Below are 27,606 nucleotides of genomic sequence, written 5' to 3' on the forward strand. Positions count from 1 at the left end.
AGATCCTGCGCAAGCGCAAGATACAGGAAGTAGTTTCCCACTGGAAGACACTAGGAAGCGGACCTGGTGCCGGATGTTGCCGTTGCGTCGAGAAGGGTGGACTCTGACGGGTAGGCGGGCGGCGCGCACGCGCACAGAGCAAGAGCCACGCCAGCCTATGTAGTCTCAGGTGAGGAAGGTGGGGTGCATCTGCAGGGACCTGGCTTGGGGTTGAATCTCCACTCTGTGTTAGGCTCCATGCAGGAGTCCAGACGGAGCATCAATCTTGGGGAGGACTGTGGGACTGATGCGGTTCTGTCCACAGAGTGCGATGCGGTGACACCTCCAAAGAATCATGGCAGCGGCTGACGAACTGGCCTTCCACGGTGAGTGGAGCCCGGAAGTGGTCAGAGCTCCTACCTCTGTCCTAGGCTAGACAGAACCCCAGGCAGCTGGGTCCCAGACCTCGGGTTCATCTTCCTCTCACCTCCTGTTCCTTCCATGAACTGAAACAGCACATCACAGCCTCCAACTCTGCACAGGACCTAAATTGAACCCCATCTTAGTAAACGAACAGACCTACCCATGCATCAAAACTCAAAAAACTCAGCCCTTAGGGGAGGGCGGTGAGGAGCCATAGCCCCAGTTAAACACCAGGCCAAAGGAATTTTCAGACTCCAAACACCTATGCCCATATTCCCTCTCCGTAGCGTTCGGGGACACCACAAATCTTCTGGCTGAGACCCCAGGTGCAGCTACCACTAGCCAAAGTGATGAGCTGACCTCCCGAGAGCACGTGGCTGTGATTATGGGTTCAGGCATTGGCTATGGAGCTGAAGTAGGGGAGGAAGAGGATGACAAGACATCAGTGAGTCTCCTAGGCGCTGCCTCTGTCCTTACCCTGGCTGTGCAGGAAGGTTCTGAAAGCCTGTGTCTTACAGCTTCTACAGGAAGAAAAGCCACAGCCCAGACTCTGGACGTTTGCCTACTATCAGAGCTTCTTTGATGTGGACACCTCCCAGGTGAGGCATGAGACAGAGACATTGGTGGTGAGGACTTGGAAATTCTTGGGGTCCAGCCACTATACTTGGGGACTTAATCTGGATGGGATGGGTTTGTTGGGTCTGGAAGGCAAAAGCTAGATTACAGTAAGATGTGGATGGGTCTGTCTTAAAGCCAGTATGTTTCCCAGTCAGGCCAGCCTCTAATAACAAACCAGGTCCACTGAGGGGGCACATCCTGGAGATGTAGAAGAAAGACCATCCAGAACTTAGGGACTGTCCTTATTTTGACTGGGAGGAGAGGCTGCAAGAAGCCGAGAGCAAGGTGGCAGGCCTGAAATCCACCTTCACAGTGGTGACATGTTCAGGTAGGATGTGCTGGCAAGACAGTGGATGCCTCTCAGAACGCCAGGATTCTCATTCTGGACCCTGGACTTTGCTCTGCAGGTCTTGAACAGGATCATAGGCTCCCTGCTGCCCCATCCTGGCCACAACTTTGTGCGGCACCATCTTAGAAATCGTCCCGACCTATATGGTAAATGCGGTGTTTGTTTGAATCAATGGAGCACTCACTCAACATGGGACTGTGCCAGGACCTAAACAGGGCAGTCACACATGAAGAGCAAAGCTTGTGTTTAGTTGAGGGCGACATCAAGATGGGAAGCAGGAGGTGGTAGGTCTGGCTAACTCAGGGTGAGTGGCACTTCTGTCTGGTATAGGAAAGTCAGGAAGGTCCCTGAGTAGGGTAAGCAAATGAGTTATGCTGACATTGGTGAGCGGCTTACAAGAGGAGCTTCTAGGTCCCATGGTGCAAACAACTGAACTGCATGGTGGCATGGTCACTGCAGTGGAAGGAGCCGGGAGGTCATGAGCAGGGATGAGTACACAGGTCCCATAAGGCGGTGAGAAGGGATCTTACTGAAGTGTTTTCAGGATCTCCTTTGGCACTGGAAAGTGAGGCCAGAAGCCACCAAGAGCAGGCAGGGCACGGACACTACAATGGAGGCCATGAGGAAGAGTATGCCCCACAACCTAGAGGAGTGAGAAGGCCAAGGTAGCTTTCTCCCCAGTGCACCAACAGAGTTGCTGTGGGTGGACAGGAAAAGCTGGACAGATAACAGGTGCAGATCAAGTGTCTTTAGAGGCCCAGATCATACACCTGAAGTTCAGAAAGTAAGCATGTGAATCCAGGGCCCCGGGGCAACTTGGGAGTGGACACATAGAGGTAGAAAGCATGAGGCCTTTGGACAAGATTCTGCCCACAGTGGAGAACCACCAGGCCTGTTCTACCTATAGACAATCTTATCAGAGAAAAGAGCTAAGTGCTTGAGGCATTTTAGAAGATATTACCAGAAAGACCGGATGAGCCCAGGTGCGGCACTTGTCAGCAGTGACCTGGAGAGTCAAATGGAGTCTAGGGGGACTCAGCACACTTGATTTAGGACATGGGCTCATTTCCCAGGAGGAATGTACCTGGGACTCTATGTCCCCCTCTGCAGGCCCCTTTTGGATCTGTGCTACCCTGGCCTTTGTCCTGGCGGTTACTGGCAATCTCACGTTGGTGCTTGCACAGAGACGGGACCCCTCCATTCACTACAGCCCTCAGTTCCACAAGGGTAAGCGTGGGTGGGGTGGGGTGGGGTGAGCTCCTGAGTGCCAGGGTTCAAGGGCATGCAGTGACTGAGCATATTGTGTCCCTAGTGACTATAGCAGGCATCGCCATCTACTGCTATGCGTGGCTAGTGCCGCTAGCACTGTGGGGCTTCCTCCGGTGGCGCCAGGGCACGAGGGAGCGCATGGGGCTGTACACCTTCCTGGAGACTGTCTGTGTCTATGGCTACTCACTCTTTGTCTTCATCCCTACTGTGGTAAGTCTGGCCTGGCCCTGAGGACTGTTGGGAGCTACTTGGCCCACCAGTATGGCCACACCAGCTATACTTGTCCCACTAGGTCCTGTGGCTTATCCCAGTGCAGTGGCTACAGTGGCTCTTTGGAGTCCTGGCCCTGACCTTGTCAGCTGCTGGGCTGGTGTTCACACTGTGGCCTGTTGTCCGAGAGGATACACGGCTGGTGGCTGCGGCACTATTGTCTATTGTGGTGCTGCTTCACGCCCTCTTGGCTCTAGGCTGTAAGGTAGGTTCCAGGCGGTCCTCACCAGGGCTGTGGAATGGGGTTTGCTGCCACCCAACTGTACATTCATTCTGAGATCTCTCTTCAGCTGTACTTCTTCCAGCCACTGCCTCTGGACCATGTGGTACCAGCACCCCAAGCCACACTGCCCAGTGTTCTGCTGCCCAGTTCAGTCCAGCCCATGACGACCTTGTAGGAAGGCCCCCAGGTGAGGAAACAGTGTCTTGGCTGAGGATGTCCTCTCCTCCTGGGACCATTCCTAGGAGTCCTTCTCTTTCAGGCCAAACTCAAGGGATACTACCTGTCCTGCCCTCCGGATGAAGACTGGAGGATTCTGGGACCCTGGAGACCACCCTGCTGTTTTGCAGGCTTTTCTTAAAAAGCAAACACTTTTATTTTCTATGCAAAGGTGATCCAGAGAATTTATATAAAGGTGGGGAGGGGCAGCCGAGCAGGGAGTATTACTGATGGACAGGAGAGCCCGGTTCCCAGCTGCCCGAGGGCCCTCTGATTCCCTGACAGGTCAGGAGGGTGGCACGGAGCAGCTCCAGCCTTTGCCAAGGGGTACCTATGGCGGGCAAAAGCCCAGCCTGAGCTGTGGCCATTGAGGTGGGGACTCTAGGGCAAGGGAGCAGGGGAAACTGCCTGTGCTTATTAATCACCCTTCCTTGTTTGCTTTTCTTCTTGTCTGGGGAGAGGTCCCTGCTAGGCCCCTTCCCAGGGATGCTGTCTTGAGGGGAGTAAGTGGAACATGAATGTGAATGGAACACAGGCCTATGTTAGCTATCAGGAGAGGACACCTTCCATGTCTGACAGATCGTTGAGGTTTCTGGTCTGCCCCAGTAGCCCAGGGTGACTCACTCTGGGCTGCCTGTTCCAGCTTTTGCTGGAGGGAACCTTCAGGGCTCAGGACAGGGCAGTAGTAAAAGCAGGGGCTAGGCCTTTGAACAGCTGGGTGGTTTGTACATTCAAGTTTGAGGTGAACCCTTGGGTGGGAGGGGGCTGTGCCCGCCCTGAAGGCTTGGCAGGGCCACCCCTCACCTAGAACCTAGGGCCTAGGGACAGGGGCTGCTGGCTTGGCCCGGCCAGCCGGGTTTCTCAGAGGGTCTGTGGGTTGACACTGGTTCTTTTCGTAAAAAAATAAAATTAAAAAAAGCAGCATGTCACGCCCATGGTGACCATGTGGCCTGGTAGTTGAAGGAGCGGTCCAGCTGGCTGTGCTGCCACCCCAGTGAGGGGAGTTGCAAGGATGGGTTGTGGGGGTGGGTGCTGCCAGGTCTGTGGTGGCAGCTGCTGGCCTCCTCCTGCCTGGTCAGGTGCAGCTGTGGGGGTGGGGGAGGACTTGCCTCTTCCAGCGGATGTCAAAGCCAGGTCAGAGTGGAGAGGACAGAACAGGATGAAGGCTGCCCCAACAGGATCTCATGTAAAGTATGGCAGCAACACGCGCTTGGGACCAAAGGTTGGGCTTGGGGGTACTTGAGGGCAGCGGCGACATCGTGTACAAAAGTGTCCAAGTTCCCATAGCAAAGAAGGCTGTGACCGGGCGTTCACGCTTCTCCAGCACAAGGAGGGGACAGCCACTGGCTGTGCTGGGCCTGGACTTCATTTGGTTTCCTGGTGCTGTCAGTGCGCAGTGCTGTCGCGGCTGGAGGCACCTAACTCCCATAGTGCATGGTGTTGGTCGGGATGGACATGGGCGAGGCCATAGAGATGGCAGGGCCACCCATGGTGAACTGGTTGTTGACTGCATAGTGGGCACTCGAGCTACCGCCGCCTCCCTGGGCACCTGAGGAGCCTGTAGGGCAGGTCATGGGCACTGAGGAGCCAGCATGACCCCTGAGCCTGCCTGGCCCCCACTGGTAGCTTGAACGTGTGCGCAGGCCAGGCGGGAGGCCCCCCGCCCACGGCCCCGCTACCCTGTTACCTTGGACAATGCCCGTGCTCATTATGGAGCCCATCCGGGAGTGGGTGTGATTGACAATCCCTGTGTTGGCTGCGCAGCGACAGGGAGGAAAGAGGGAGGGAGGGAGATGTCACCGCCCCCAGCCTGCCCGGCCCAGTCCACTTTTCATGGATGGTGTGGGAAGGGCAGGAGGAGTGGTGATAGATGAAGGTGCAGAGACACACAGGCCTAGAGTCTCCAGGAAGAGGAAGAAGTGACCATGACAGCGACAGTGGTGGCAGAGAACCAAGCACTGGTTTAACCGGCCACTGGCACATCCCAGTCCTCCCCTGCCATGCCATAGATCCCAAAGGACACTCACCTAAGGGAATCAGGTTGTTGTGACCCACACTGGAGCCGCCGGCAATAACACTGCTCAGGTCATAGGCAGTAGGCATTCCTAAACACAAAGTAGGTGTCAGGGTTGGGGACTTGGGGTCCAGGCTGCCATCAAGGGCCTCCAGCCATGTCTGGAAATAACATTCAGACTCACCAGCCACAGCCACCCCACTACTGAGATTGTAGGTACTTCCTGTGTTCCACATATTCTCCGAGGGAGATGTGTAGTGTGAGCCAGGCGGGGGTGATGGGGTTGTACCTGTGTACCTGTGGCAGAGATTAACTGTGGGCAGGGCTGTGGCACTCCTGGTGCCCTCCCCACTAAAGCCCTGTACTACCTGAAGAAGGGGTTCTTTAGATCCAGCAGGTTACTAGACTTGGATCCTGTCTGGTCCACCTGTGCCACAATACTGATGTCATAGCTCTGTCTGGGGATAGAGAGGGTGACTGTGAGGCAGCTGGGCTGGTAGACCCCTGTGCCTACCCAGCCCTAGATGGGTGGCAGGGTGCACCTTTTGTTGGCAATAAGCAGACATGTCCCTGAGAGCGTGTCCCCGGCCTTGGCAAACAACGGTGACTGGAAGAGGCACCGGACTTGGTACCAGTGGGTCAGGGGCTCTGTTGGGGCTGTGGAGAGCCACACGGTCATTCTGTCAAGAAGAGATGGATGCACTTCACTGGATTGGCACCACCCACCCCACATTCCTTGGTATCATCCCCAAGGGCCTTCCCTAAATGGTCCTCTGGGGTCTCAGGGGTGAGACTGGCTGGACTCTAGTGCAAAGCCAACCCATGGCCACCAGGTCCCTACTCACCCTGACACCCATGTACTAAGACAAACACACTTAAGGGACAGGTACTGAGGGTAGCAGCTGAGGAAATGACAGCCACACCCCTTCCCCATGGTTCTTCCTGGGGTTTAGATGAGAAGACCCTAAGGAGTGAGGACAATAGCCAAGCCCAGAGGCCACAGGAGGACGGAGTCCAGCAGCGATATACTTACATGGAGCCAATGAAAGCAACATCGAACCAGAAGGCCAAGCCATGGACCAGCCCTGAATGCAGCATGTGGAATTTGAATGGAATTTCTATCCTGCAAGGCAAAGGGCATGGGGTTGCTGTAGAAGCCCCACCTGACAGGAGAGTTGGAGGGGTAGTTGGAAGGGCAGCAGGTGGCCACAAGTGACCAGGGAGTTGATGTACACGATGGCGAGGAGAGTGGGAGGTGGGGAAGGGCGGCAGCGGCCGTGGGTGCTCTGCTCAGTGGAGGAAGCTACCTGTGCAAATCGCCTTCTTTGGCTTCTAAGAAGTTCACTGTGTACTTGACAGACTTTGCCATCAGGATCCGGATGTCAAATGTGTCCTGTAAAATGATAGATATGACCCAGCTTGTGCTGCACGTGCCACAAAAGCCTCAATGCCCGTCCCTCACCCCCCAGGCCTGGCAATGGCACTAACTTCTGCTATCTTGGTAAAGCTAGCTCGGTCTTCTCAGCCACGCTAGGCACAACAGCAGGGACAGCAATTAGACTACACTTCTCAAAATGTAATGACAGACAGGTGGATCTCTTCAAGTTTGAAGCCAGCCTAGTCTGTACAGAGAGTTCCAAGCCAGCCAGGATTACAGAGAGAAAAATAAGAGGCTGGCAGTGCTGGAGAGATGGCTCAGTAGTTAGAAGCACTAGCTACTCTCTTCCAGAGGACCCAGGTTCAAATCTCAGCACCCACATGGCAGCTCACAGCTTCAGGGGAACTGATGCCTTCTTATGACCTTGGACTGCAGGCCTAACAGTGGTAGAGGCAAAACACCCATAAACAAAGGTTCTGGGAGTCAGTGAGATCAGGTCCTCAAGTTTGTAAAGCCGTAGCACTTTAGCCACTGAGCCATCTTCTCACTCGGACCTCATCCTCTTGGTCATCTGCCTCAGTGTCCTAAGTTTTGGGATTCCAGGAGTGTGCAGCAAGACAGGGCAGTGCTTCATTTTTTACTGTTGAGATTGAACCCTGGGCCTCATACACGTGAGACATGAACTCTGCGCTGAGCCTTACCATCCATCCTTAGGATGGTCACCAAAACACAGTGGCAGCACCTAAATTCCTACCTACTCAGCAAGTGGTGGCACCTAATCATGTGGGCCAGGTTAACAATATGTGAAGATCCCATTTGGAAAACAAAACCAGAAGCCTGGCCTATGGCTCAGTGCCTTTAATCCCAGCACCCAGGAAGCAGAGCCATGTCCATTTCTGAGTTTGAGACAGCCTTGACTTTAAAGAGTGAGTTCCGGAGAGATGGCTCAGTGGCTAAGAGCACTAACTGCTCTTCCAAAAGTCCTGAGTTCAATTCCCAGCAACCACATGGTGGCTTACAACCATCTGTAATGGGATCTGATGCCCTCTTCTGATGTATCTGAAGACAGCTACAGTGTACTCGTATATATAAAATAAATAGAATAAGTCTTTAAAAAAAAAAAAAAAGAAAAAGAGAGTTCCAAGCCAGATAGGGCCACACAGTGAGGCCCTGTTTTAAAAAGCAAAAGAGCCACACAGCTGGTTCAACAGGTGAAGGCACCTGCTGCATATACAGGCTTGTTACATTAAGTTGCCAAGCAACATACAAAAATTTTAAAAGCCTAAGTAAAAGATGAATTCAACATCAGTGACAAATTTCTGTATTCTCAGCACATAGGAGGCAGAGGTGAATTGGAAGTTTAAGGCCAGCCTGGGCTACACAATGAGTTTCAGGTCAAAGTGAGACTATCATCTAAAAAAAAATAGAAGAGAGGACTAGAGAGAGATGTCTCAGTGGTTAAGAGCACTAACTGCTCTTCCAGAGGTCATGAATTCAATTCCCAAGCAACCACATGGTGGCTCACAACCATCTGTAATGGGATCTGATCCCTCTTCCGGTGTGTTAGCGACAGGATGTTCATATACATTAAATAAATAAATCTTAAAAAGCTAAAGAACAAAACGGTGATGAGAAGGGAACTGGAAGACTGAGCACTTGAGAATATTAAAATGGGGGACAAATGGAAGAGTTTGAGATTCATTTCCCAGATGTGATGACACACACCTGTAACGGGAACTGGAGGGCAGTGTACAGTGGGAAGTGATGGTCTCCAAAGGACAAAAAAGAATTATTTTGCTGAAGTGACTGACTACATACATATCACTAGATCCTAGAAGAAACTGAGACAGAAGTTGCACTACAACTAGAGTTTTCTTAGACTAGTGAAACAGAAGGGAAGACATTAAGGGATCAGGGAGCCTGAATAATCTTCAAATGGGTAAGACTTTCATGGGCTGAGGCAAGTGAGTTCAAGGCCAGCCTGTTCTACAGAACGAGTTCTAGGACAGCCAGGGATGCCCAGAAAAACCTGCTCTGGAAAACAAACAAAAAAACGAATCACAGAAACTTGTATAAATGTTGTTTCCTTGAGTAGTAAGGCCACAACAGGTTTACAATAGAACAGAAAGAAACATAACTAGAAGAAAAGTATTTTTGTACTATTACTGGGTAAAAGCAGAGACTAAGACAATATAAAGGTTCAAAAAGAATAACACAAGTTAATGTGTTAGTGACAAGTTATTGAATACTGACAAAAAGAATAACACAACAGGATGTTCTTATTCTAGACAATTTTGTTTTTTTTTTAAAGATTTATTTATTATATGTAAGTACACTGTAGCTGTTTTCAGACACCGGAAGAGGGCGTCAGATCTCTTTACGGATGGTTGTGAGCCACCATGTGGGTGCTGGGATTTGAACTCATGACCTTTGGAAGAGCAGTCGGTGCTCTTACCTGCTGAGCCATCTCTCCAGCCCCCTTAATACAACAGTTTTAAACCCAGGTCTGCTGGTGTCTTCTGGAGGACTAGCCAGTGCCTCTAACCAGAGACAACTCTCTAAACCTCAGGTTTTTTCTCCTTAATTCCCTTTTCTGTATGTGTGTGTGTTCACTTGAGTGCAGGTGCACTCAGGCCCGTGGGACGTTGTGAGCAATATGATGTGGGTGCTGGGATCCAGTATCATGTCCTCCCGTAAGAGCAGTACGTGCTGAGTAATTCCTGAGCCATTTCTCCATTCCTCATCCAGCTTGGGTCTCCTGATCCCATGCCTCCACCTGCATGCAGGAGTTATAAGTGTGGACCACAAGGACCACATTCTTGTTCTTGATACTAAACAGTCAATCAAATGTGTTTGCTACAAAGCCGCCTGCTGTCACATGTGATCTGCAGAGGGAGGGTTGAGAAAAGCAGGGGTTTCTAGATTCCAGGCTTGCATGAGACCATGGTGAAGCCTGAATCTCTTTGGTGCAGCAGTGCCCTGTACACACTACTCACCACCACAGGTTGCCGGAAGTACTCATCCACAGCAGCGCCTCGGAGGGCTGACAGGTCCACTCCATGGAAGGATGGCTGGTACCTGTAGAAATCCCCAACCGCACCCGCAAGGTCACCAGCAGTAAGAAAGGCAGGTGGGGCCACTTGCTTTCTTTATTAGCTGGCCCTTGCCTACCCCATGTCCTTTAGATACTACTGAAGCGGGGAAGAGAAAAAAGAGGAGAGACGGCCCACCCGACGGTTGAGGACTGGGTCCAGCCCCAATCAGGCAGGCTCCATAGCCTGGCCAGGACACCCAGGGCAGCTCACCAGAAGTTGGCTTTGGTGAACTGCTCCATGTAGAGCTGTTCATCGGTGAAGGGTGCGAGGTGGACATCACCAATGGTGGGGAACATGTTTCCTGGAATTGGGGGCAGGGAAGAGTGCTATTGTCAGGACAGTATATCCTGTAAGGCTGTGTAGAGTTTCTAGAGGACCTTGAGATCTCCAATCATGGACCCACCCACCCACGCTACAGTGGGTAGCATTGTTTGTCCATGGCTTCTTAAGTATGTGAAGTGTAGCCTAGCCAGAATACAGTCCAAGATGGCTTACTGCTTTGTGGTGTGGGGTTGGGCCTTGGTGACTCTGACTCTGACTCTCAGATGTAACCCTTGGGGAGGTGGTCAAAGAAGGGAAGCTAAGAGCCCACGGAGCCGGGCGGGCCTTCAACTCCTGATCTGGCCAGCTTCCACCAGCGTTGGAATTATACATAGGTAGGCATGTACGCACTAGCTTGCTTGTCTTTTTGAGATGGGGTCTTGCTGTCTCAGGTTCCTAGTACTGAGATCTTCAGTGTGTGCCACCATATCCAACCTAATTCTGATAAGTCAGAGGCTTTTTCCGTTAGTGCTTTTGATTTTCATCCATGACTCACATATAAGTTCAAAATTCCCTATTTAGAGCCAAGGCACCTGGCTCAGTTCACTCGGGGTGTTGTCTACTACCAGTTCCTATGGTCATCGGTACATTGGCTTGCATCACACTGGCCCTCATCCATCCCAAGTAAGTGGGCCTGGTCCTATGCTCCAGTGCTAACACTCGGAAGCGAGGAGCCTGCTGGAGCCCATTGGTGTCCAGCAGGCCTGGTTTGGAGTGAGAGGAAACCCTTGGCTGTTTGGGAGTTTAGCTGCATCACCGCAGCCAGGGTTATCCAGGTTCTGGATCAAATAACAGGTTTAGCAAGTAACTGAAATGGAAGTAGAGGGTCCTCCTGTGAGATTTATGAGCAAGAAAATAGGACTAACATGGCAGCAGCAAAAGGCAGACATGAGGAGGCTGCAGCTTCATAGGATGGAAACAGCCTATTGATGGCTCCCTCCCAGCAGTTCAGGGAGTTGGAATAGTTCTGAGGTCCTCACAATTCACATTAGATTAGAATGCTCACATGTGGCCAATAGGATGTCAGAAGTAGATGGGACAGCACGTAAGGAACCTACTTCTGGCTCCTATGTGCCACAATGCTACCTTTAATCCTCACGGGGCCTTCTGAGGGCTTGAAAGCCACCTCAAGACTTCGCCACCATAGGGCCAGAGGGGAGAAAAAGAAGACCCAAGGCAGTTGCTGGGCAGCCTGGAGTCATACACTTACACAAATAGAGAATTTTGGCCACCTCCTAGCTATTGAGTCGATGTTAGCTCCAAGGCAGAGACGTCATGGGAGCCATTCATTGACTAAGACTGCCAGCACCACCGCTCTACCTGAAGCTACTGCTAGAGCAGGGTCCCCGAGGTGCCACATACACATACACACCCGTAACCGGAAAAGAGTGACACACACATTCCAGACCTCATCAGAAAAATGGGTGCAGATCCCGATATGGACTGGTAGGTGCAAACATGCCACTTGTGCAGGCACACAACCAGAGGTATGGACAGGTTAGCCAGAAACATGGACAGGGAAATGACAAGACACATACCCACATGCCTTGATACACATACATACACCTACACACAGGGGTGTACCATCCATACATATACATAAACATACATACACATACATACCACACCTTCAGTACACTCCTGTCCATTTACCCTGAGATCCCATATCTTCACACATACATACCACCCCAGACTGTTATCATGTAAACACACATAGCCTTAAACACCTGTAAACATCACACAACCCACACCCTCAAATATGCACAAGCATACACCTAGACTACCCATAGACCCTCACCATCCACAAACCCTCATTCAAGAATGCCTTCACACAAGCATACTACGCATCCATAGCATACACCTCTGTACACCACACACAGATGTACACACAGCATTAGGTTTGTACACACCTCCACCTGCCCACTTCCTAACTCTTAGGGAAGCAGGCTTGCCACACTGCCATAGACAAGGATTCCAGTGTGGGGATTAACACTTGGGATAGCACCAGTGACAGGTCTGAGTTCCAGCCCGTCTTTAGATTCCCACTTCTCTCCTACAGAAGCAGCTCTGCAGCAAGCATACACAGGAGGTGCCAGATGCTTCCTGTGGGCCTAAGGTGGGCTTGTCACTGCCTGGTGAGGTGAGTGGACTCAGGTGTCTGGGGCTGTAGAAGCCATAGCCAACAGGTAGGGTTGGGTTAGGAAGCAGGGAACACCCCTAATTTTCTGTGGAGAGATCACTGATGGATAACCAGGACACAAAGCCTCCTATGGGCTGCTGATAGCAGTGGGGTCTTGCCCCAGGGGCCAATGGCTCTGGCTGAAAGTCTTAGTTCCATTGTTCAATGCTCCTGAGCATGGGACACTCACCACTGGGTTTCAGGTACTTTTTGGCATGGAGGTAGCTCTCAAGCATACGTTCGTTGAAGAGCATGTAGCCCATGGGCTCTGAGATGATAATGTCCACTTGCTCAGGCAGTGAGACCTCCTCTACTTTGCCGGGGATGACCACGATGCGGTCCGTCAGATTGTTACTCTTCACCAGGACCTGTAGAAGGAGGGAAAAGGCTCCCTGTGCTTGCTTGGCACAGGTCTTCCACAGCCCCTCAGCTCACCCAATGGGCTCTGCTCACACCTGGTGTGAGCTGCCGTATTTGTGGCCATCCTAACTATGGGGGAAGAGCTCCCAAGGCCCACCTCTCAGGCACCAGTGTCCCTTCTGCTGGGGAAGTGCTTTCCCCTGGAGCTGGAGCCTAGTTCTGGCAACCTGCCTTTCACATATAATGGGCCTAGTAGAAGCGACATGTGTCCAAGGGGCTGACATATTACAAGAAGGAGAGTCGCAGAAGAGACTGGACTAGCACTGAAGCTCTGTGAGGAGCAGCAGTGGCATGCATAGCTCCAGAAAACACCCAAGGGCAAGCTGGGAGTGTGCTGTATGAGATGTCTGCTGTGGGAGGGGGAGCCAAGCTCATGCATGGATCCACAGAACTGTAGGCCGGTCCTGGAGACTCTGTCTGGTAAAGAACCTGAGTAGTAGAGAGCTAGGGATAAGAAAGCAGTGTCCATTCCTCTGCAGCTTTTCAATTCTGAACTTGAAAATGGAGTTTTCCATGAAAAAGAAAAAGAGGAAGGGGGAGTAGCAAAATGACAAAAAAACTCCTGTGGTCAACCTCCGCAGGGTGTGTGGTGCTAACTCTCGGGACACATTAGGTGGATGACCCAGAATCCCACCAAGGGCTGTTCTGGTGCCACTCTGTCACTGTTGATTTGCTACCACAGTCTTAATGCCCACCCCCAGCCCCACCCCACTGTGACCACTAGATTCTAGAGACAAAGAGCAGCAGTGATGCCCCAGGTTTCCTGGGGGCTCTGATGGGCACAGATGAGAAGGGCGCAGACCCCAGCAGGACACTGACCTCTGCATGCTGAGCCATGGTGCTGGCTTCCACGGCATAGATTTTCCTGGCTCCTGCTTGAGCAGCAAAAAATGACAGGATCCCAGAGCCACAGCCCACGTCTAGAACAATCTGAGGATATATAAGGCTACAGATGAGCCAACCACCACACTATCCTCACAGACAATAAGCAACAGCAGAACTACTATGTATCAACAAAAAAGTACTTTCAGAGGGCTGGAGAGATGGTTACTATTGCAGAGGACCCAGTTCCACTTCCTGGTACTCTCTCAGCTCACAAGCATCTATAACTGCAGTGCCAGAAGATGTGATGCTCTCTTCTGTCCTTCCAGGGACCGAATGCACATGGTACACACACAAGCACTCATACACATAATGAAATAAGTACATAAAAATAAATCTGAAATGGGTAGATGCACTTGCTGCCAATGACCTGGGCTCCAAACTCTGAGACCCACATGGCAGGAGGAAAGAACCAATTTTCCTCAGCTGTCTTCTCATCTCTACACACACACTCTCAAATAAATACATGTACTTTGAAAAAAATTAAAGCTAATAATTACAACAAAAAGAAAAAAATAAGAAAACAACACAAAAAGCATTACTGTACAATGGTAGATCCTGATAACCCAGTACTGAGAGCCTGGGGCAGGAGAACCATGAATTCAACACCAGCTTGGATTAGCATAGTGAGAAATGTGGCTGATGTGGGAAGCACGGAGACCTGAGAGCCTGGGAGTGCGGGCAGACCAGACCCCACCGTCCTTGCCCGCCCACCTGCTGAGAAACTGAGACACAAAGCTGACCAAGGCATGATAGCCAGGTAGGTCCTCCTTCTCAGGAGCTGCCTCTTACAGGCTTGGGGTCACCATGGACAAGAAGCCCATAGGAAGAATAGGTTTTCTGCTCAGTCCCAAGCCTATATCCTGAAGGGGGTGGAACACTTGGGGCACAGGCTTTAAGAGAATGTGCGGTAGAGGCTTCTGCAGGCACTGTGTCCTGTGCTCATGCTAACGCCATCCCCCACGGCAGCCTCGGCTGGGGCAGGTGAATGGCCCAAATCTGAGGGCCAACCGAGATGGGGCAGGAGTTTGGCAGAATGCTTTATGTTCTGGATGTGTGGAGTTCCTTCCACCAGAGCAGAACAAAGACACACAGCCAGGCAGTGGTGGTGCACGCCTGTAATCCCAGCACTCTGGGAGGCAGAGGCAGGCGGAGTTCAAGGCCAGCCTGGTCTACAGAGTGAGTTCCAGGACAGCCAGGGCTACACAGAGAAACCCTGTCTCGGGGGAAAAAAAAATCAAAAAAAAAAAAAAAAAAAAAAATCAAAAAAAAAAAAAAAAAAAAAAAAGAACACCAAAAAACAAAAAACCCCAACCCCCGTCCCCAAAAGAACAGAGACACATGGTTGCGGGTGGTATGTGTGGGCTGCCTAGGAAGAGATGGCCTGGCTGTGGTGGCTGGCGTAGAGGCAGCACTGCTGCCACGACCTTAGGTCTTCTCAGACTAGAAACCTTAAACGTGGAAACAGCCCCATCCCTGGGAGAGCTAACATGTCAGGAAAAGAGCACATGCTTTGAGGCCCCACACCCTGCCTGGGATCAGACCAAGAAGGAAGCAGTAGTGGCTGAGCGAATGTGGCCAGGAGGCCTGTGAGAGTGTTCCACAGATAACTCCTCTAGGGCCTAGAGGCCCTGAGTAAAGCCTAACTAAAGCCTGGATGAGGTAAATCCAGAGAGGACCCCACAGCTGCCCCACACACACACACATGCTGACCGGAAGCTGGGAAGAGAGGCACATACCCGTGCTGTCAGTGCTGAGTGGACTCACACTGGAGGACTGTGAGTTAAAGGAGAGCCTGAGATCACAAAGAGCAGAACAAAAACAAACTCCCAGACTGGAGAGATGGCTCAGTGGTTAATAGCACTGACTGCTTTTCCAGAGGTCCTGAGTTCAATTCCCAGCAACCACATGGTGGCTCACAACCATCTGTAATGGGGTCTGGTGCCCTCTTCTGGTGTGTCTGAAGACAGCTACAGTGTACTCATACACACAAAATAAATCTTTTACACCTGCCCCCCCACACACACACACAGCTCCCAATTGCTGCAAAAGGGTAAACAAAGCCACAGGATGAGAAGGGATCTGTGTGCTGTGTGGAACACAGAGGGACATGGTGCTCAATGTCTGTAAGGCAAACACTTGGCAAATGGAAATAGTGAGTTCAAGGCAAGCCTAGGACATCTCAGACAACCCTGTCTTAATTTACCCTCCACATCATAAGAAAGAAAAAAAAAATTAAAAGGACCCTAAAGATGTCCCTTCCGTCCTTGAGTCTCACATAGTCTAGGATGGCCTTGTCCTAACTACCTCCTACGTCAGTCTCTCAAGTGAACCACCAACCTGGGCTGAGTGGCAGTAAAGGATGGGGAGTAGGTAGTATTGGGGGTAAGGTAGGAAGACTAAGTTTAAATGCACTGGACAACACAATAGGGCATTGTATTACAACACCCCCCACCCTCCTCCCATTCCCCTGCCACACACACAGAAGCCACTGAGAAGGGCCTACCCAACCTTGTGTATATAAGAGGGTGCTACAAAGGCCAAGAGCGTGTGGCCAGGTCTGCTGGATCTTGTCACCAAACCTATGAAGCACACCATGGACAACGGTGGCAGAAGGCCTGGGTCTGAGCTCAGACAGACGGGGCAGGACAGGAGCTCTGAGCTCCAGGAAGCGGTGAGGCCGCTCCCCTCTGGTACTGTTCCCAGAGTCTTCCTCCCATCTGTGGAGTCTTCTGTGAGCAGCTGGCAAGCATGTTCCTCTGAACCCCTGTGAGCTGCTTGGGGGCACCCCAACTCGGTCATCTGGCAGAAGACTTGGGAAAGGCAGCTGGGGCTGGCTGGCCCGTGACATTTAAAGTTGAGGGCAGAGCTTTATGCGTTGAAGACCCCATCCGTGGGCTCTCCGCTCTTGCTTTAGGTAGATGCAATGGGAACTGAAATGGCTGAGAGCAGGCTGAGTTCCACTCCTCCTGCAGAGTTCACCTGCTCCTCAAAGCTGCCATCTGACTACGAGAGGGGTGTGGCTCCCTTATTTTCAGCTTTTCCCCTCCCTTTTCTTGAGAAAGGGATTCACTGTAGAGCTTGATTCCCAATTTAGAGATATGCTTGCCTAGATCAAAGGTGCACGCTGCTGTACCCAATATTAGAGCAACCTCCTTATCTAAAGCTGTCTTATTTTTTCTGCAGTGCTACAATGTAAGTCAGTCTTCTTGCTAGGTAAGCGCTCCCAATTTTATAGTTGGTGACCTTAGCAACATCTCCTGAGTGCTGAGATTAGAGTTAGCTTCGATGTAAAGCCTATAGTTGTCCAGTATGCTGCAATATAGCCAAGGCAGAAAACAGTATGACCAAAGTCATGTTAGAAAGAGCAAAAGTATTCTCTGTATGAAGGGGAAGAAGCAACATAACTGTAACTAAAAGAAAGTGGAAGAGCAGGGCTGTGCTGGCGCACGCCTGTAATCCCAGCACTCTGGGAGGCAGAGGCAGGTGGAATTCTGAGTTCGAGGCCAGCCTGGTCTACAGAGTATCCAGGTCTCAGGAGGCAGAGGCAGGCAGATCTCTGTGAGTTTGAGGACAGCCAGAACTACACAGAAAAACCCTGTCATGACCCTCCCCACCCCACCCCCCAAAGAAAGAAGAGGCTGGCTCAGAACAACAGATACGAAGGAGGTAAGGGAAGTGGGAGGGAGAAGGCCCTTCCCCACCCCACCCTCCCCACCCTGCACCCTGCAGCCTCTGTTCCGAGGCCCACCTTGTCCTTGAAGTCAGTGTGGTTCTGCAGGATTGCACGCTGGTAGGTGCCTGTCCGCACATAGTCCTGCATCATGTTCTGCTGCTGGGACAGGTAGCCATAGAACTGGAACAGAGACACAGCAATAGCACACGACACGTGACAGACTGCCACAGGCCTGGCTGCCCTAAGACGGAGGGAGGACCTGACAGCATAAGCCTCCCTCGGGAGGTCATGTACCCTCTGCCAGCCTCTACCCAACTGACAAAAAGCCAGCTGCTCCCGAAGTGGGAGCAGGGACCTGAGGAACAGTCCCCAAGAGGGACACTTTCACTATCATCATGGTTGAAGGACACAGCTAGATGCCACCTGGACTTGGAGGCTACCCAAGAGATCACAAGTGTTGTCACGGGTGGGACTCTAACACCTGGGGTCCAACTGTCCCATCTTAGGGCCCCAAAGAAGAAGAGGAATGGATAGAACAAAACCCTAGAGCTCAGAGCGCCAGGCAGGTGATGTGCGGTGTCTCTCTGTAAGACAACAGGCGATCAGGAGGCAGCGTGGCACCTGGCAGGGCCACAGGCTTGGGCATCAGGCAGACCTGGCTTTCCCATCGTGGCTCTGTTGCATAAGAGCTGTGTGACTTGGAGCAAAGTCACTTAACCTCTTTGAGCCTCAGTTTTCTCATCTGTAAAATGGGGACAATAACAGTTGTTGGGAAAGTCCAAGTGCTTCGGGGCATGTAAGATTGCTTACACAGAGCCTTACACTCACCAAGGGTTTAGGACATAGCTACAGTTCGGTCATTACTCTAAACACCTGAGGAACTGGGCTTCACAGATGAGGAAACTGAGGCCTAGCAAGTGGTAGATACCTGCTGAGGCTACGCAGCTAGTAAGGGACAGAGCCAGGATGAGCACCCACGTGGGCCTACTTTGTGCTGCGTGACCTCCTGTGGGAAGGGAGGGAGGGAGGGAGGGAGGGAGCACCAGATGGTTGTCTGTCCCAGGGCAGTGTCAGCTCACCTGGAAGTACTGCACAGCTGAGGATTCCTCTGTCCGCTCACTGAACACAGAGCGCTCCAGGGTGTGGCCCCGGCAGGTTTTCAGGATGTTGTAGAAAGAACAGAAGTCTGGAAAGGGGGAGCCAGGTCACCAGGAGGCCAGTGCTGTCCCCTCTGGGGACCCACTGGGCCTGGGCACTTGTTCTTCCTGTCTGCCTTTCCTGACCTGTCTACCTCCAACTTCTTATATCCCCAATGCAATGTTCCAATGGCGAAGGAAAGAAACTGAACTGCCAGGCACTCTGCCTGACATGAGGGCAGGACTGCAGGCGGCACGTGGTGAGCACAGCCTGGGCATTCCTCCCAGACGGCATCCCGTCAGGGGTGGGGAGCACAGGGTAGCAGCCCTCAGGAAGCAGCTCCATGTCCGCCTGGAGCTTGCAGTATCCTCTGGGGATAGCACTGGACACAAGGGTCACCAACTCAAGGCTGATGCCAGCAGGAGTCCTGTGGACGCAGAAAAGCATGTGCGGAGGCTCTTCCCCGCCCTCCCCAGGACATTGTGAGGAGTGCTTTCAATTGGTTCACTTGAAGGCAAGAAGCAGAGAGGGGCTCAATGACCCCACCCTGAGCTGAGGGACTTTACACAGCTGATGGCTGCAGGGGAGAAATCAGTATGCTCTAGGGTACTGTAGGCAGACCGTGCTGTGGGGATGGCTCCAGCCACAAGTACTTGGACAGCACAAGTTGGCCTGAGTGGATTATATTTAGAACAAGGGAGGAGGGGAGAAGGGAGGAGGCAGCCGGATGCAGGATGGCTCTGGGAGGAGTTAGGGGTGAATATGTAAAAATACATTGTATGGATATATGAAATTCTCAAAGAATAAAAATAGATTTTAAGAAAAGTTACTGAGGAACTATGGCCACCAACTTACAGACTTAAGTAAAAAAAAAAAAAGAGCCGGGCACTGGTGGCGCACGTCCCAGCACTCTGTGAGGCAGATGCAGACAGATTTCTGAGTTCGAGGCCAGCCTGGTCTACAGAGTGAGTTCCAAGACAGCTAGGGCTGCACAGAGAAACCCTGTCTCGAAAAACCAAAAAAAAAACAAACAAACAAACAAAAAAAAACCCAGAACGTGTGGGCCAGCTAAGCTGGTGTGCTCCGAGGTAACCAGCAAGGCAGAGGAGCGGCCTTCCCCGCTGGGTTCTCCCCTCCGCACGTGTGCCATGGCCCGAGCACACCTATACTCACGGCCATGAGTCAGGCTTCTGGCAGACCCTCCTTCCCTAAGGAATACATCTAAGATGCTCCTGAAATGGCTCAAGTACCTGAGTGCCGCTTCCAGAGCTGTGCTGCCCTGTGCATGCACAACTGTGTTTATTTAGTTGTGCTGCCCTGTGCATGCACAACTGTGTTTATTTAGCTGTGCTGCCCTGTGCGTGTACAACTGTGTTTATTTAGCTGTGCTGCCCTGTGCATGTACAACTGTGTTTATTTAGCTGTGCTGCCCTGTGCGTGTACAACTGTGTTTATTTAGCTGTGCTGCCCTGTGCATGTACAACTGTGTTTATTTAGCTGTGCTGCCCTGTGCATGCACAACTGTGTTTATTTAGCTGTGCTGCCCTGTGCGTGTACAACTGTGTTTATTTAGTTGTGCTGCCCTGTGCATGCACAACTGTGTTTATTTAGCTGTGCTGCCCTGTGCATGCACAACTGTGTTTATTTAGCTGTGCTGCCCTGTGCGTGTACAACTGTGTTTATTTAGTTGTGCTGCCCTGTGCATGCACAACTGTGTTTATTTAGCTGTGCTGCCCTGTGCGTGTACAACTGTGTTTATTTAGCTGTGCTGCCCTGTGCATGCACAACTGTGTTTATTTAGCTGTGCTGCCCTGTGCGTGTACAACTGTGTTTATTTAGCTCAGGCCACACATGTGGACAACTCTGTGTCTGATAAAAAAGATTTTTTTTAATCAACAGATGTGTAACCCAGCCTAGCCATGAACTGAAGGGCTGGTTCTGAAGCTGGGGTTGGCCTTGAACTCTTGGTCTTCCTGCCTGCACCTCCTGAGGGCTAGGATTGCAGGCCTGTGCTAGCAGGAGCTGGAGCCAGGATACCCATGTCAGGGAAGGGCTAACACACTGAGCTACATTCTAGTTCCTCAAATGTAAAACAACACGCACCACAGGCTCCTTTTCAGATTGTAACATAGATGAAGTTGACCTGATGCTCCTGATACTTCTGCTTCCACTCCCTAAGTGTTAGGATTACAAGGGAGGGAAGGGAGAGGAAGGGAGAGGAGGGGAGAGGAGGGGAGAGGAGGGGAGAGGAGGGGAGAGGAGGGGAGACGAGGGGAAGGAGGAAATGAAAAGGAATAGGTACAGGGAGTGGGGGGGCTAGAAAAGGGGAAATCATTTGAAATGTAAATAAAAAATATATCGAATAAAAAAAATTTTAAACAAAACAAAACAAAAAACAAAAAAACAAAAAAAAAGAAAAGGAATAGGTAGTCTGAGGATGCCCGTGCAGGAGGTGGCAGGGCGACAGTTCCACGAGAAGCCCAGGTGACTTCGTGCTCAGACAGTGACGTCCCGGCAATAGCCAGCAGGCTCACCAAGCACTCCACTGACCAGCCCTGTCCCAGGACAGTCACAGGCCTGGCCACTGCTTCCCGGACCCCCAGGCCCCAGAGCTTTGCTCACCTGGGTTTCAACAAGCCGTGCCGAGAAAGGCTAACGGCTAACGACGGGCCTGCTCACAGCCCCGCAGCTTCTCAATGACAGCAAGACCTCTAGCCACCTCCTGGGCCAATCTTACCCCACTTAGGGCGCAGCCCACAGCCTGTCCAAGGCTAGACCCAGCTGGAAAAGCTGGCCTCAGGCCCAGCTCGCCCAGCTTTCTGAAAGGTGAGCGTATGGCAAGAGTCAAGCTGACCCTTTTGGAGAAACAAAGACTGAGATCCAGAGGATGCCCAGCAGCCAGGGAGGTGCCAGGGCAGGGCATCTGTTTAAAACACAACTTACTAAGGACCAGGCTCTCCCTGGGGCCGGTTTTTCCTTCTTTTTTAGAGCAAGTGTCTTGCAATGAAGCTGCAAACATCATTGAAACAAGAGTTTCAAACTCTTGTGCTCCAGTGATCCTCACATCCCAGCTCTCTGAGAAGCCAAGATGGCGAACATGCGCCACCACACCTGGCCAGGACTGTTACTTTATCTTTAAGCAGGGATCCTTCCTTCTGCCTCAGCCTCTTCAGCAGCTAGGGCTACAAGTGTATGTATGCCAAGGCACTGGGCATATGCGAGCGCACAGTGTGTGTGCGCGCACATTGCCTGTGGAGGCAAGAATCCCCCACCTTCTCCCCCCTCCCCCACCCCCCAGCTCTGGTAGGGCGAGTCCTGCTGGTTAGTGGGCTGTCGGGATTGGCCTGTCCCCCTCTCCCTCACTCTGAGATTACAAGTGTGTACTATACTAAGCCTACCTTTTCCTGAGGTGCTGAGGCGACATGTCTAGTGTATGGCGACATGTATGGCGACATGTCTAGTCAATGACCATCCCTCCATCTCCTGGGCCCCACCATGGAGCCGAAACACATACCATGGGGTGTGGCGAACTGGATGAGGACGCTGTTGCAGCCCAGGGTGATGATGAAGGACTGTCTGCCCACACGGCTACACTCTGTCTCTCGGGACACTGAGCACTTGAACACACACACATCTTCATCTGCAAGAGAGAGGGCGATGGCAATGGCGTGAGTGACGGAGTCCTGGGGACTGCCTTGCTTCGGCTGTCCCTGCCCTCTACCCTTCCTGGCCTCTCTAGATTTTTCTGAAATGCCTCAGAACTACTCTGACGTGCTATGGGTGCTGTGCCTGCCTATGTCTCTCTGGTAAGGGAGAGCTAAGGGACTCCTGTGTTTCGGGGACACAGCCAGGGTCCTCAGGAGCTCACCTGTCTAGTAAGCAGGTGAGGAAAGCATGTTCCCAGGAGAAGGCCTGGGCATCCAGAGACACCCTGACCCCATATGAACTAAGACATGCTGAGAACATGGGCAGAGCATGGCAATGTCAGGTGAGAGAACTACTGACAGCGATGGTGGAATGAAGGAGACAACAGCTAGGAAGTGCCCAGTGGGCCCAGGCCTAGACCCATTACACCACATGGAAGGTGCAATGAGACACTGGCTTTGTGGGCTTCCAAGAATACTGCCTCATGCCTTTTTGAGACAGGGTCTCGAGTAGCGCGGGCTAACGTGTAACTGCAGCTAAGGATGACCTTGAACTCTGGCCTTTCACCCCACCAGTTGCTGGGATCACAGGTATATATACATGTATGTGTCTGGTTTATGTGGTGCTGGGATAGAGCCTAGGACTTGGTGCGTGTCAGGTGGTTGTCCACCAACTGAGCGCCAGCCCCAGGCCAGGCCCAGCGTGATCGCTCCACAGGAGCAGTTAAGAGCAATGACTGCTCTTCCAGAGGTCCTGAGTTCAAATCCCAGCAACCACATGGTGGCTCACAACTGTCTGTAATGGGATCTGATGCCCTTTTCTGGTGTGTCTGAAGACAGCCACAGTGTGCTCGTATACATAAAATAAATAAATGTTTAAAAAAATTATAATTTGGGGCTGGAGAGATGGCTCAGCAGTTAAGTGCACTGACTGCTCTTCCGAAGGTCCTGAGTTCAAATCCCAGCAACCACATGGTGTCTCACAACCATCTGAAATGAGATCTGATGCCCTCTTCTGGTGTGTCTGAAGATAACTACAGTTTACTTACATATAATAAATAAATAAATCTTTTTAAAAAAAAAAGTTAAAGAAAGAATGAAAAATAATTTAAAAAAATATAATTAAAAAATGTAAGTTGATAGGCTGAAGCCTGCTTACTTGGACCTAGAAATTTGGGACTAGCCTAAGTCACATAACAAGATTCCATCTCAAAAACAAAATAACAAAATGACCCAGGTACATACTTGTCCCTTAGAACTCTAACACCTGAAATTAAGACAATTTTGAATTCCAGGCTAGCCTGAGCTACATACACATTGAGGCCCTGATGTATAAAAAAAAAGGGGGGGGGCAGAGCACTTACCTAGCAAGCACAAAGCCCTGGAGTCTATCACAGCAATAAACAAAGGAAACACAACCACAAAACAAAAATGAAATTAATAACCCTAACAACTGTCTCTGAGATGTCACTGCTCAGTGTCTATAAAATGTCCCCAAGTTAAGAGTAGCATGAAGCGAGTGAGTGGAAAGATGTGGCCAAGTGAACACTGGCCACAGACACAGCACCTCCATGCCCATGTGTCCTCACAAAGTGAACACTGGCCACAGACACAGCACCTCCATGCCCATGTGTCCTCACAAAGTGAACACTGGCCACAGACACAGCACCTCCATGCCCATGTGTCCTCACAAAGTGAACACTGGCCACAGACACAGCACCTCCATGCCCATGTGTCCTCACAAAGTGAACACTGGCCACAGACACAGCACCTCCATGCCCATGTGTCCTCACAAAGTGAACACTGGCCACAGACATAGCACCTCCATGCCCATGTGTCCTCACAAAGCATGGCAGGCAGGGCTTCTCACAAAGACTTGTGTGGGAACCATCAGGCACAGGGGCTGTTGGAAGCAGGCCCGTCTGTCAGGAGGCTAAGGCCCAGAGGCCTGCGGTATCCTAGCCAACCCGGACAACACAGCAAGATCTCAAAGGAAGACAAGAGCATGCTGGTGCGGGGCTCAGTGGGAAAATACAGGGAGCCGCAGACTACACCCCAAGGACAGCGTCACTTGGAGTGACCTCCACTCCAACGACATCAAATAGTAGGAGTGATATGCAGACGTAAAATAACCTTTGGGAGGTAGAGACAGGAAGATTAGAGTTAGAAGGAAATAGACAGACAGACAGACAGACAGACAGAGCACTTTTTATTCCTAAGAGTCAAAACTAGACTCAACTCAAATTCCATCAACTGATCAACAGATAAACAAAATCAGATAACAGTATTATTTAAGCATAGAGAGAAACAAAGTCACGACTTGCTACAACCTGGAACTCTACCAGAAATACTGTGTCAAAAGAAGGGGACAGCCACAAAGGTTGTGCAATAAATACTGTATTCAATTAAACAGCAGGAAGGGTGTACCCAAGGTGTCTGGGATAGCCTTTCCGTTAGTTGCCAGGGCTCCGAGAAGGCAGTAGGGGAGTAAGAGCTTCCCGGTGTGGGGTTTCCTTTGGGGGTGATGACAGGATTTTGGAGATAGCTAAAGGTCACAGTTATATAACACCAAATAAGCTCGATGCTCATGAATTTAAAATGGTTCATGTTGGTTTAAGGAGCTGTCACTGCAATAAATAAAACTGAGCCAGCCCTATCTAACAGTGCAGTGTGGGGACCTGCAGTCCTCACAGGGGCCATTGGCTACCCTGTTGCTCTGTCTAGCTCATGGAAGAGCCAGGGTCTGGACAGGTGTCTCCTCCTAGGAGCAGGGTCTGCCTGAAGGTATGTTGGCTGTCCACTGGCCCAGACACAGGGACTATGTCCCTTCGGGGGTAGAAGGTGAAGGTGATCTCTGGGCTAGGTCTGAATGAGAAGACCCTGGGATACCCAGCTGCCCTCTGTGTGCCCCTCTGCAGCCTGGCACCAAGCATGCAACTATAGTACTAGCACCAGTGGTAGGTGGCAACAGGGGCAGTGCTGGGCACAGATCGAAGAGTCTGCATCTCCTGAGCATCAATGCTGGCCCCTTAGGCCTTTCTTCTGAGCGTAGGAAGCACCAGGAACCTTTCTGACACACCCATGCAAACTAACAAACCACCTATACCACAGTCCCCTGCTTTTCAAGTCCTCCTGCCTTAGGAAGCTTGGAGTACAAACTTGACTGTGAAGTATTTGGCTGGCACATGCAAAGTCCTGGGTTCTAGCTCCAGAACTCAAAAAATAAAACCAAAGCAAACAAAGTGTTCCTTTTGAAGAGCCCCAGCTCTGTGACACACCTCCTCTCCACAGCACTTCGACCCTCTGGACCCAAGGCCGGCGCTCTGGTCTGCCCTTTGCATATCCTAGCCTTCCCATCTCCCAACTACCTTCCAGCGATGGGCCCAGGGCAATCCTGTGGCCGAAGAGAGAAGACATCCCGTGCCTTAAGGATTCAAGTGCAGAGCAAGGATCCTCTAAGAAGCACCAGAAGCCTGGATGAGGCAGTAGCATTAAAGTGTCCCTATAACCTCAGGCCTGCCACTGGTCAGGAAAATGCTGGTAGACCCTTCAAGCAGGCAAATGTCCCCTGCCAATGTCAGTGCAGACGTTGGTGAGAGCTACAGCAGGAGCTTGCTGCCCTGGGTTTCAGCCAAGCTCCGGGGCATGATCTGCCACAAACCAATCCAGTCTCCTCCACGACTGCCTCAGGATTATGAAATGTGGGGCAACAAGAGGTCCAGGATGAGACAACTCAAGAGAGGACGCAGGCCATGGCTCACTCCTTTAAGTCCACCATTTGGGAAGCTAAGGCAGGAGGACTGAGGTGAGTTCAAGGTCAGCCTGGGCTGCATAAATGAGTTCCAGGCTATTATGGACTGGAGAGTGAGACCCTATCTCAAAACCATTTTGTTTAACTGAGAGAAGGCTAAGCATGACAGTGCATATTTTTAATCCCAGCCCTCAGGGTATGGGGGTACATGGATCTCTGTGAATTTGAGGCTAGCCTGGTATACATAATGAATTCCAAGTCAGCTAAAGCTACATAACTATGACTCAGAGAAACAAATCCAAAACACATACACAAAAGCACAGGGAGGTGAGAGTGGCGAGACTGTTCAGTGGTTAAGATCATGTGCTGCAACAGCACAAGGACCTGAGCTCAAATCCTCAGCACCGTGTCGGGTGTGGCCACACATGTGCCTATAACCCCAGCTGGCCAGCTTCAGTATCAAGGAAATAAGGCAGAGTGATTGAGCAGGACACTCCTCCTATGTCTTCTGGTTTCCATGCAAGTATGTGCCTCTGCATGCACACCACCAATACTAACACAAGCACTCCCCCCTCACAAACACACATGCACGCACACTGTCTGGTGGGGTTTGATGGGTCTGGGCTCTGAGCACAGGGGCTGAACAATGCTGAGGACACCAGTCTAGGCATCAGTCTGGTCATTTCAAGTTCTGTGGCCAAGGAACAAGAGTCTAGGGTGACAAGGGACAGCTGCACAGGGCGAATGGGGCACAAACAAATTCCTCAGGACAAGACCTTCAAGACAGTCATGTTGCTCCCTACAAAAATTGTCCTCATCTATCCATATCACAAACCCCTAGTTTTTGCCACAAGACAGCCACCTAACACTTTGTGTTACACACACACACACACACACACACATATTTAGTCACTTTGTCACCAATTTGATGAGAGAGATTAAGGATTTTACTCAACAGTGAAATCAACTCTGGAGATTATCATCAGAGTTACTGCTCCTGACCAATGTGCTAGGACTTGAAAGAACCCTGGAGTGGCCACATTTCTCTACCGAAGAGCCAGAGAGTAAATAGTACAGCTATTCTAGGAGTGTAACTCAGTGGTAAAACTCTTGCTGAGCATGTGTTCAGCCCTGGGTATCAACGCCAGCACTTTTATTTAAAAAAAATAAAGAGAGAGGGGAAGAAGGGAGGGGAGGGAAGAGGAGGGGGAGGAGGGGAGAGGAAAGAAATCATTCTGTAAAGATGATCTATGCCACACTGAGTCATTCAGCCTGCAGTACTTCACTAAGTAAACAAGTAACCATGGTTGTGTCAATACAACTTTATTGACAGAACCAGGCAGAGGCAGGCGTACATCACAGGGCTGTCATGGTAGAGTTACAGGTTACTGTCAGCCCTCTTCCTATCCCGCCCTCATCTGCTCAGCAGACAGAGGGAGTGAGGGCATCAACTTCCGTCACACACGAGGGTTCGTGGCACTAAACTCTGCAAGCCAGGATGTGCAGCAAACCAGCTCAGCTACCTTCTAATGCTGAGACCCTCTAATACAGCTCTTCATGTTCTGGTGACCCCAATCACAATATTAGTTTCATTGCTAATTCAAAACTGTAATTTTCTACTGTTATGAATTTTAAATAAGTCTTTTGGGGGACGGAGGTTTGACAAGGGGTTGAAACCCACAGGCTGGGAACCTCCACTGTAGGGAGAAGGCAGCCGAGCTGAGGCTGGGATGATGCCAAGGCAGACACAGCTCCAGAACCT

General features: G+C 51.1%; 2 protein-coding genes across 8 annotated transcripts in view; one reads left to right on the forward strand and one right to left on the reverse strand.

Annotated features, from left to right (window-relative positions):
- The first annotated feature begins 273 nt into the window (after positions 1 to 273).
- Positions 274 to 7,872, forward strand: Yipf2 (Yip1 domain family member 2). 3 transcript variants are annotated; one of them, XM_052188897.1, is made up of 9 exons: positions 305 to 365; positions 690 to 847; positions 921 to 1,001; positions 1,428 to 1,515; positions 2,480 to 2,596; positions 2,682 to 2,848; positions 2,931 to 3,113; positions 3,199 to 3,318; positions 6,315 to 7,872. In XM_052188897.1, the coding sequence occupies exons 1-8, from the start codon at positions 335 to 337 to the stop codon at positions 3,304 to 3,306; spliced, it is 933 nt and encodes a 310-aa protein (XP_052044857.1). In that variant the 5' UTR covers positions 305 to 334; the 3' UTR covers positions 3,307 to 3,318; positions 6,315 to 7,872. The 3 variants fall into 3 exon arrangements, with proteins under 3 accessions (XP_052044855.1, XP_052044857.1, XP_052044856.1); XM_052188896.1 differs by lacking the exon at positions 6,315 to 7,872 and adding an exon at positions 3,391 to 3,512; XM_052188895.1 differs by lacking the exons at positions 3,199 to 3,318; positions 6,315 to 7,872 and adding an exon at positions 3,374 to 4,271 and having other exon boundaries at positions 274 to 365.
- Positions 400 to 27,606, reverse strand: part of Carm1 (coactivator associated arginine methyltransferase 1) — a 43,413-nt gene continuing 16,206 nt past the window's right edge. The window contains exons 2-16 of one of the 5 annotated variants that reach the window (XM_052188891.1): positions 21,964 to 22,089; positions 18,392 to 18,498; positions 17,388 to 17,492; positions 13,574 to 13,684; positions 12,525 to 12,702; positions 10,045 to 10,135; positions 9,736 to 9,817; positions 6,669 to 6,754; positions 6,395 to 6,484; positions 5,904 to 6,041; positions 5,730 to 5,819; positions 5,546 to 5,658; positions 5,375 to 5,452; positions 5,035 to 5,103; positions 3,469 to 4,905 (exon numbers count right to left, since the gene is read on the reverse strand). In XM_052188891.1, coding sequence (XP_052044851.1) covers positions 4,766 to 4,905; positions 5,035 to 5,103; positions 5,375 to 5,452; positions 5,546 to 5,658; positions 5,730 to 5,819; positions 5,904 to 6,041; positions 6,395 to 6,484; positions 6,669 to 6,754; positions 9,736 to 9,817; positions 10,045 to 10,135; positions 12,525 to 12,702; positions 13,574 to 13,684; positions 17,388 to 17,492; positions 18,392 to 18,498; positions 21,964 to 22,089 — 1,604 coding nt within the window. In that variant the 3' untranslated portion in view covers positions 3,469 to 4,765. Of the gene's footprint in view, positions 525 to 1,509; positions 2,013 to 3,468; positions 5,104 to 5,374; positions 5,453 to 5,545; positions 5,659 to 5,729; positions 5,820 to 5,903; positions 6,042 to 6,394; positions 6,485 to 6,668; positions 6,755 to 9,735; positions 9,818 to 10,044; positions 10,136 to 12,524; positions 12,703 to 13,573; positions 13,685 to 17,387; positions 17,493 to 18,391; positions 18,499 to 21,963; positions 22,090 to 27,606 lie in introns of those variants that run through there. The other 4 variants (XM_052188894.1, XM_052188893.1, XM_052188892.1 and 1 more) reach the window with 4 other exon arrangements.

The sequence above is a fragment of the Apodemus sylvaticus genome, chromosome 7 (genome assembly GCF_947179515.1).
Source record: "Apodemus sylvaticus chromosome 7, mApoSyl1.1, whole genome shotgun sequence".
NCBI lineage: Eukaryota > Metazoa > Chordata > Mammalia > Rodentia > Muridae > Apodemus > Apodemus sylvaticus.

Bases quoted from the DNA above. Each gene is read 5' to 3' on its own strand.
- Yipf2 (XM_052188895.1), top strand. From the start codon at position 335: ATGGCAGCGGCTGACGAACTGGCCTTCCACG. The intron at 1,002-1,427 runs GTGAGGCATGAG...TTTGCTCTGCAG, and splicing joins TTGATGTGGACACCTCCCAG to GTCTTGAACAGGATCATAGG. The intron at 2,597-2,681 runs GTAAGCGTGGGT...TTGTGTCCCTAG, and splicing joins CAGCCCTCAGTTCCACAAGG to TGACTATAGCAGGCATCGCC.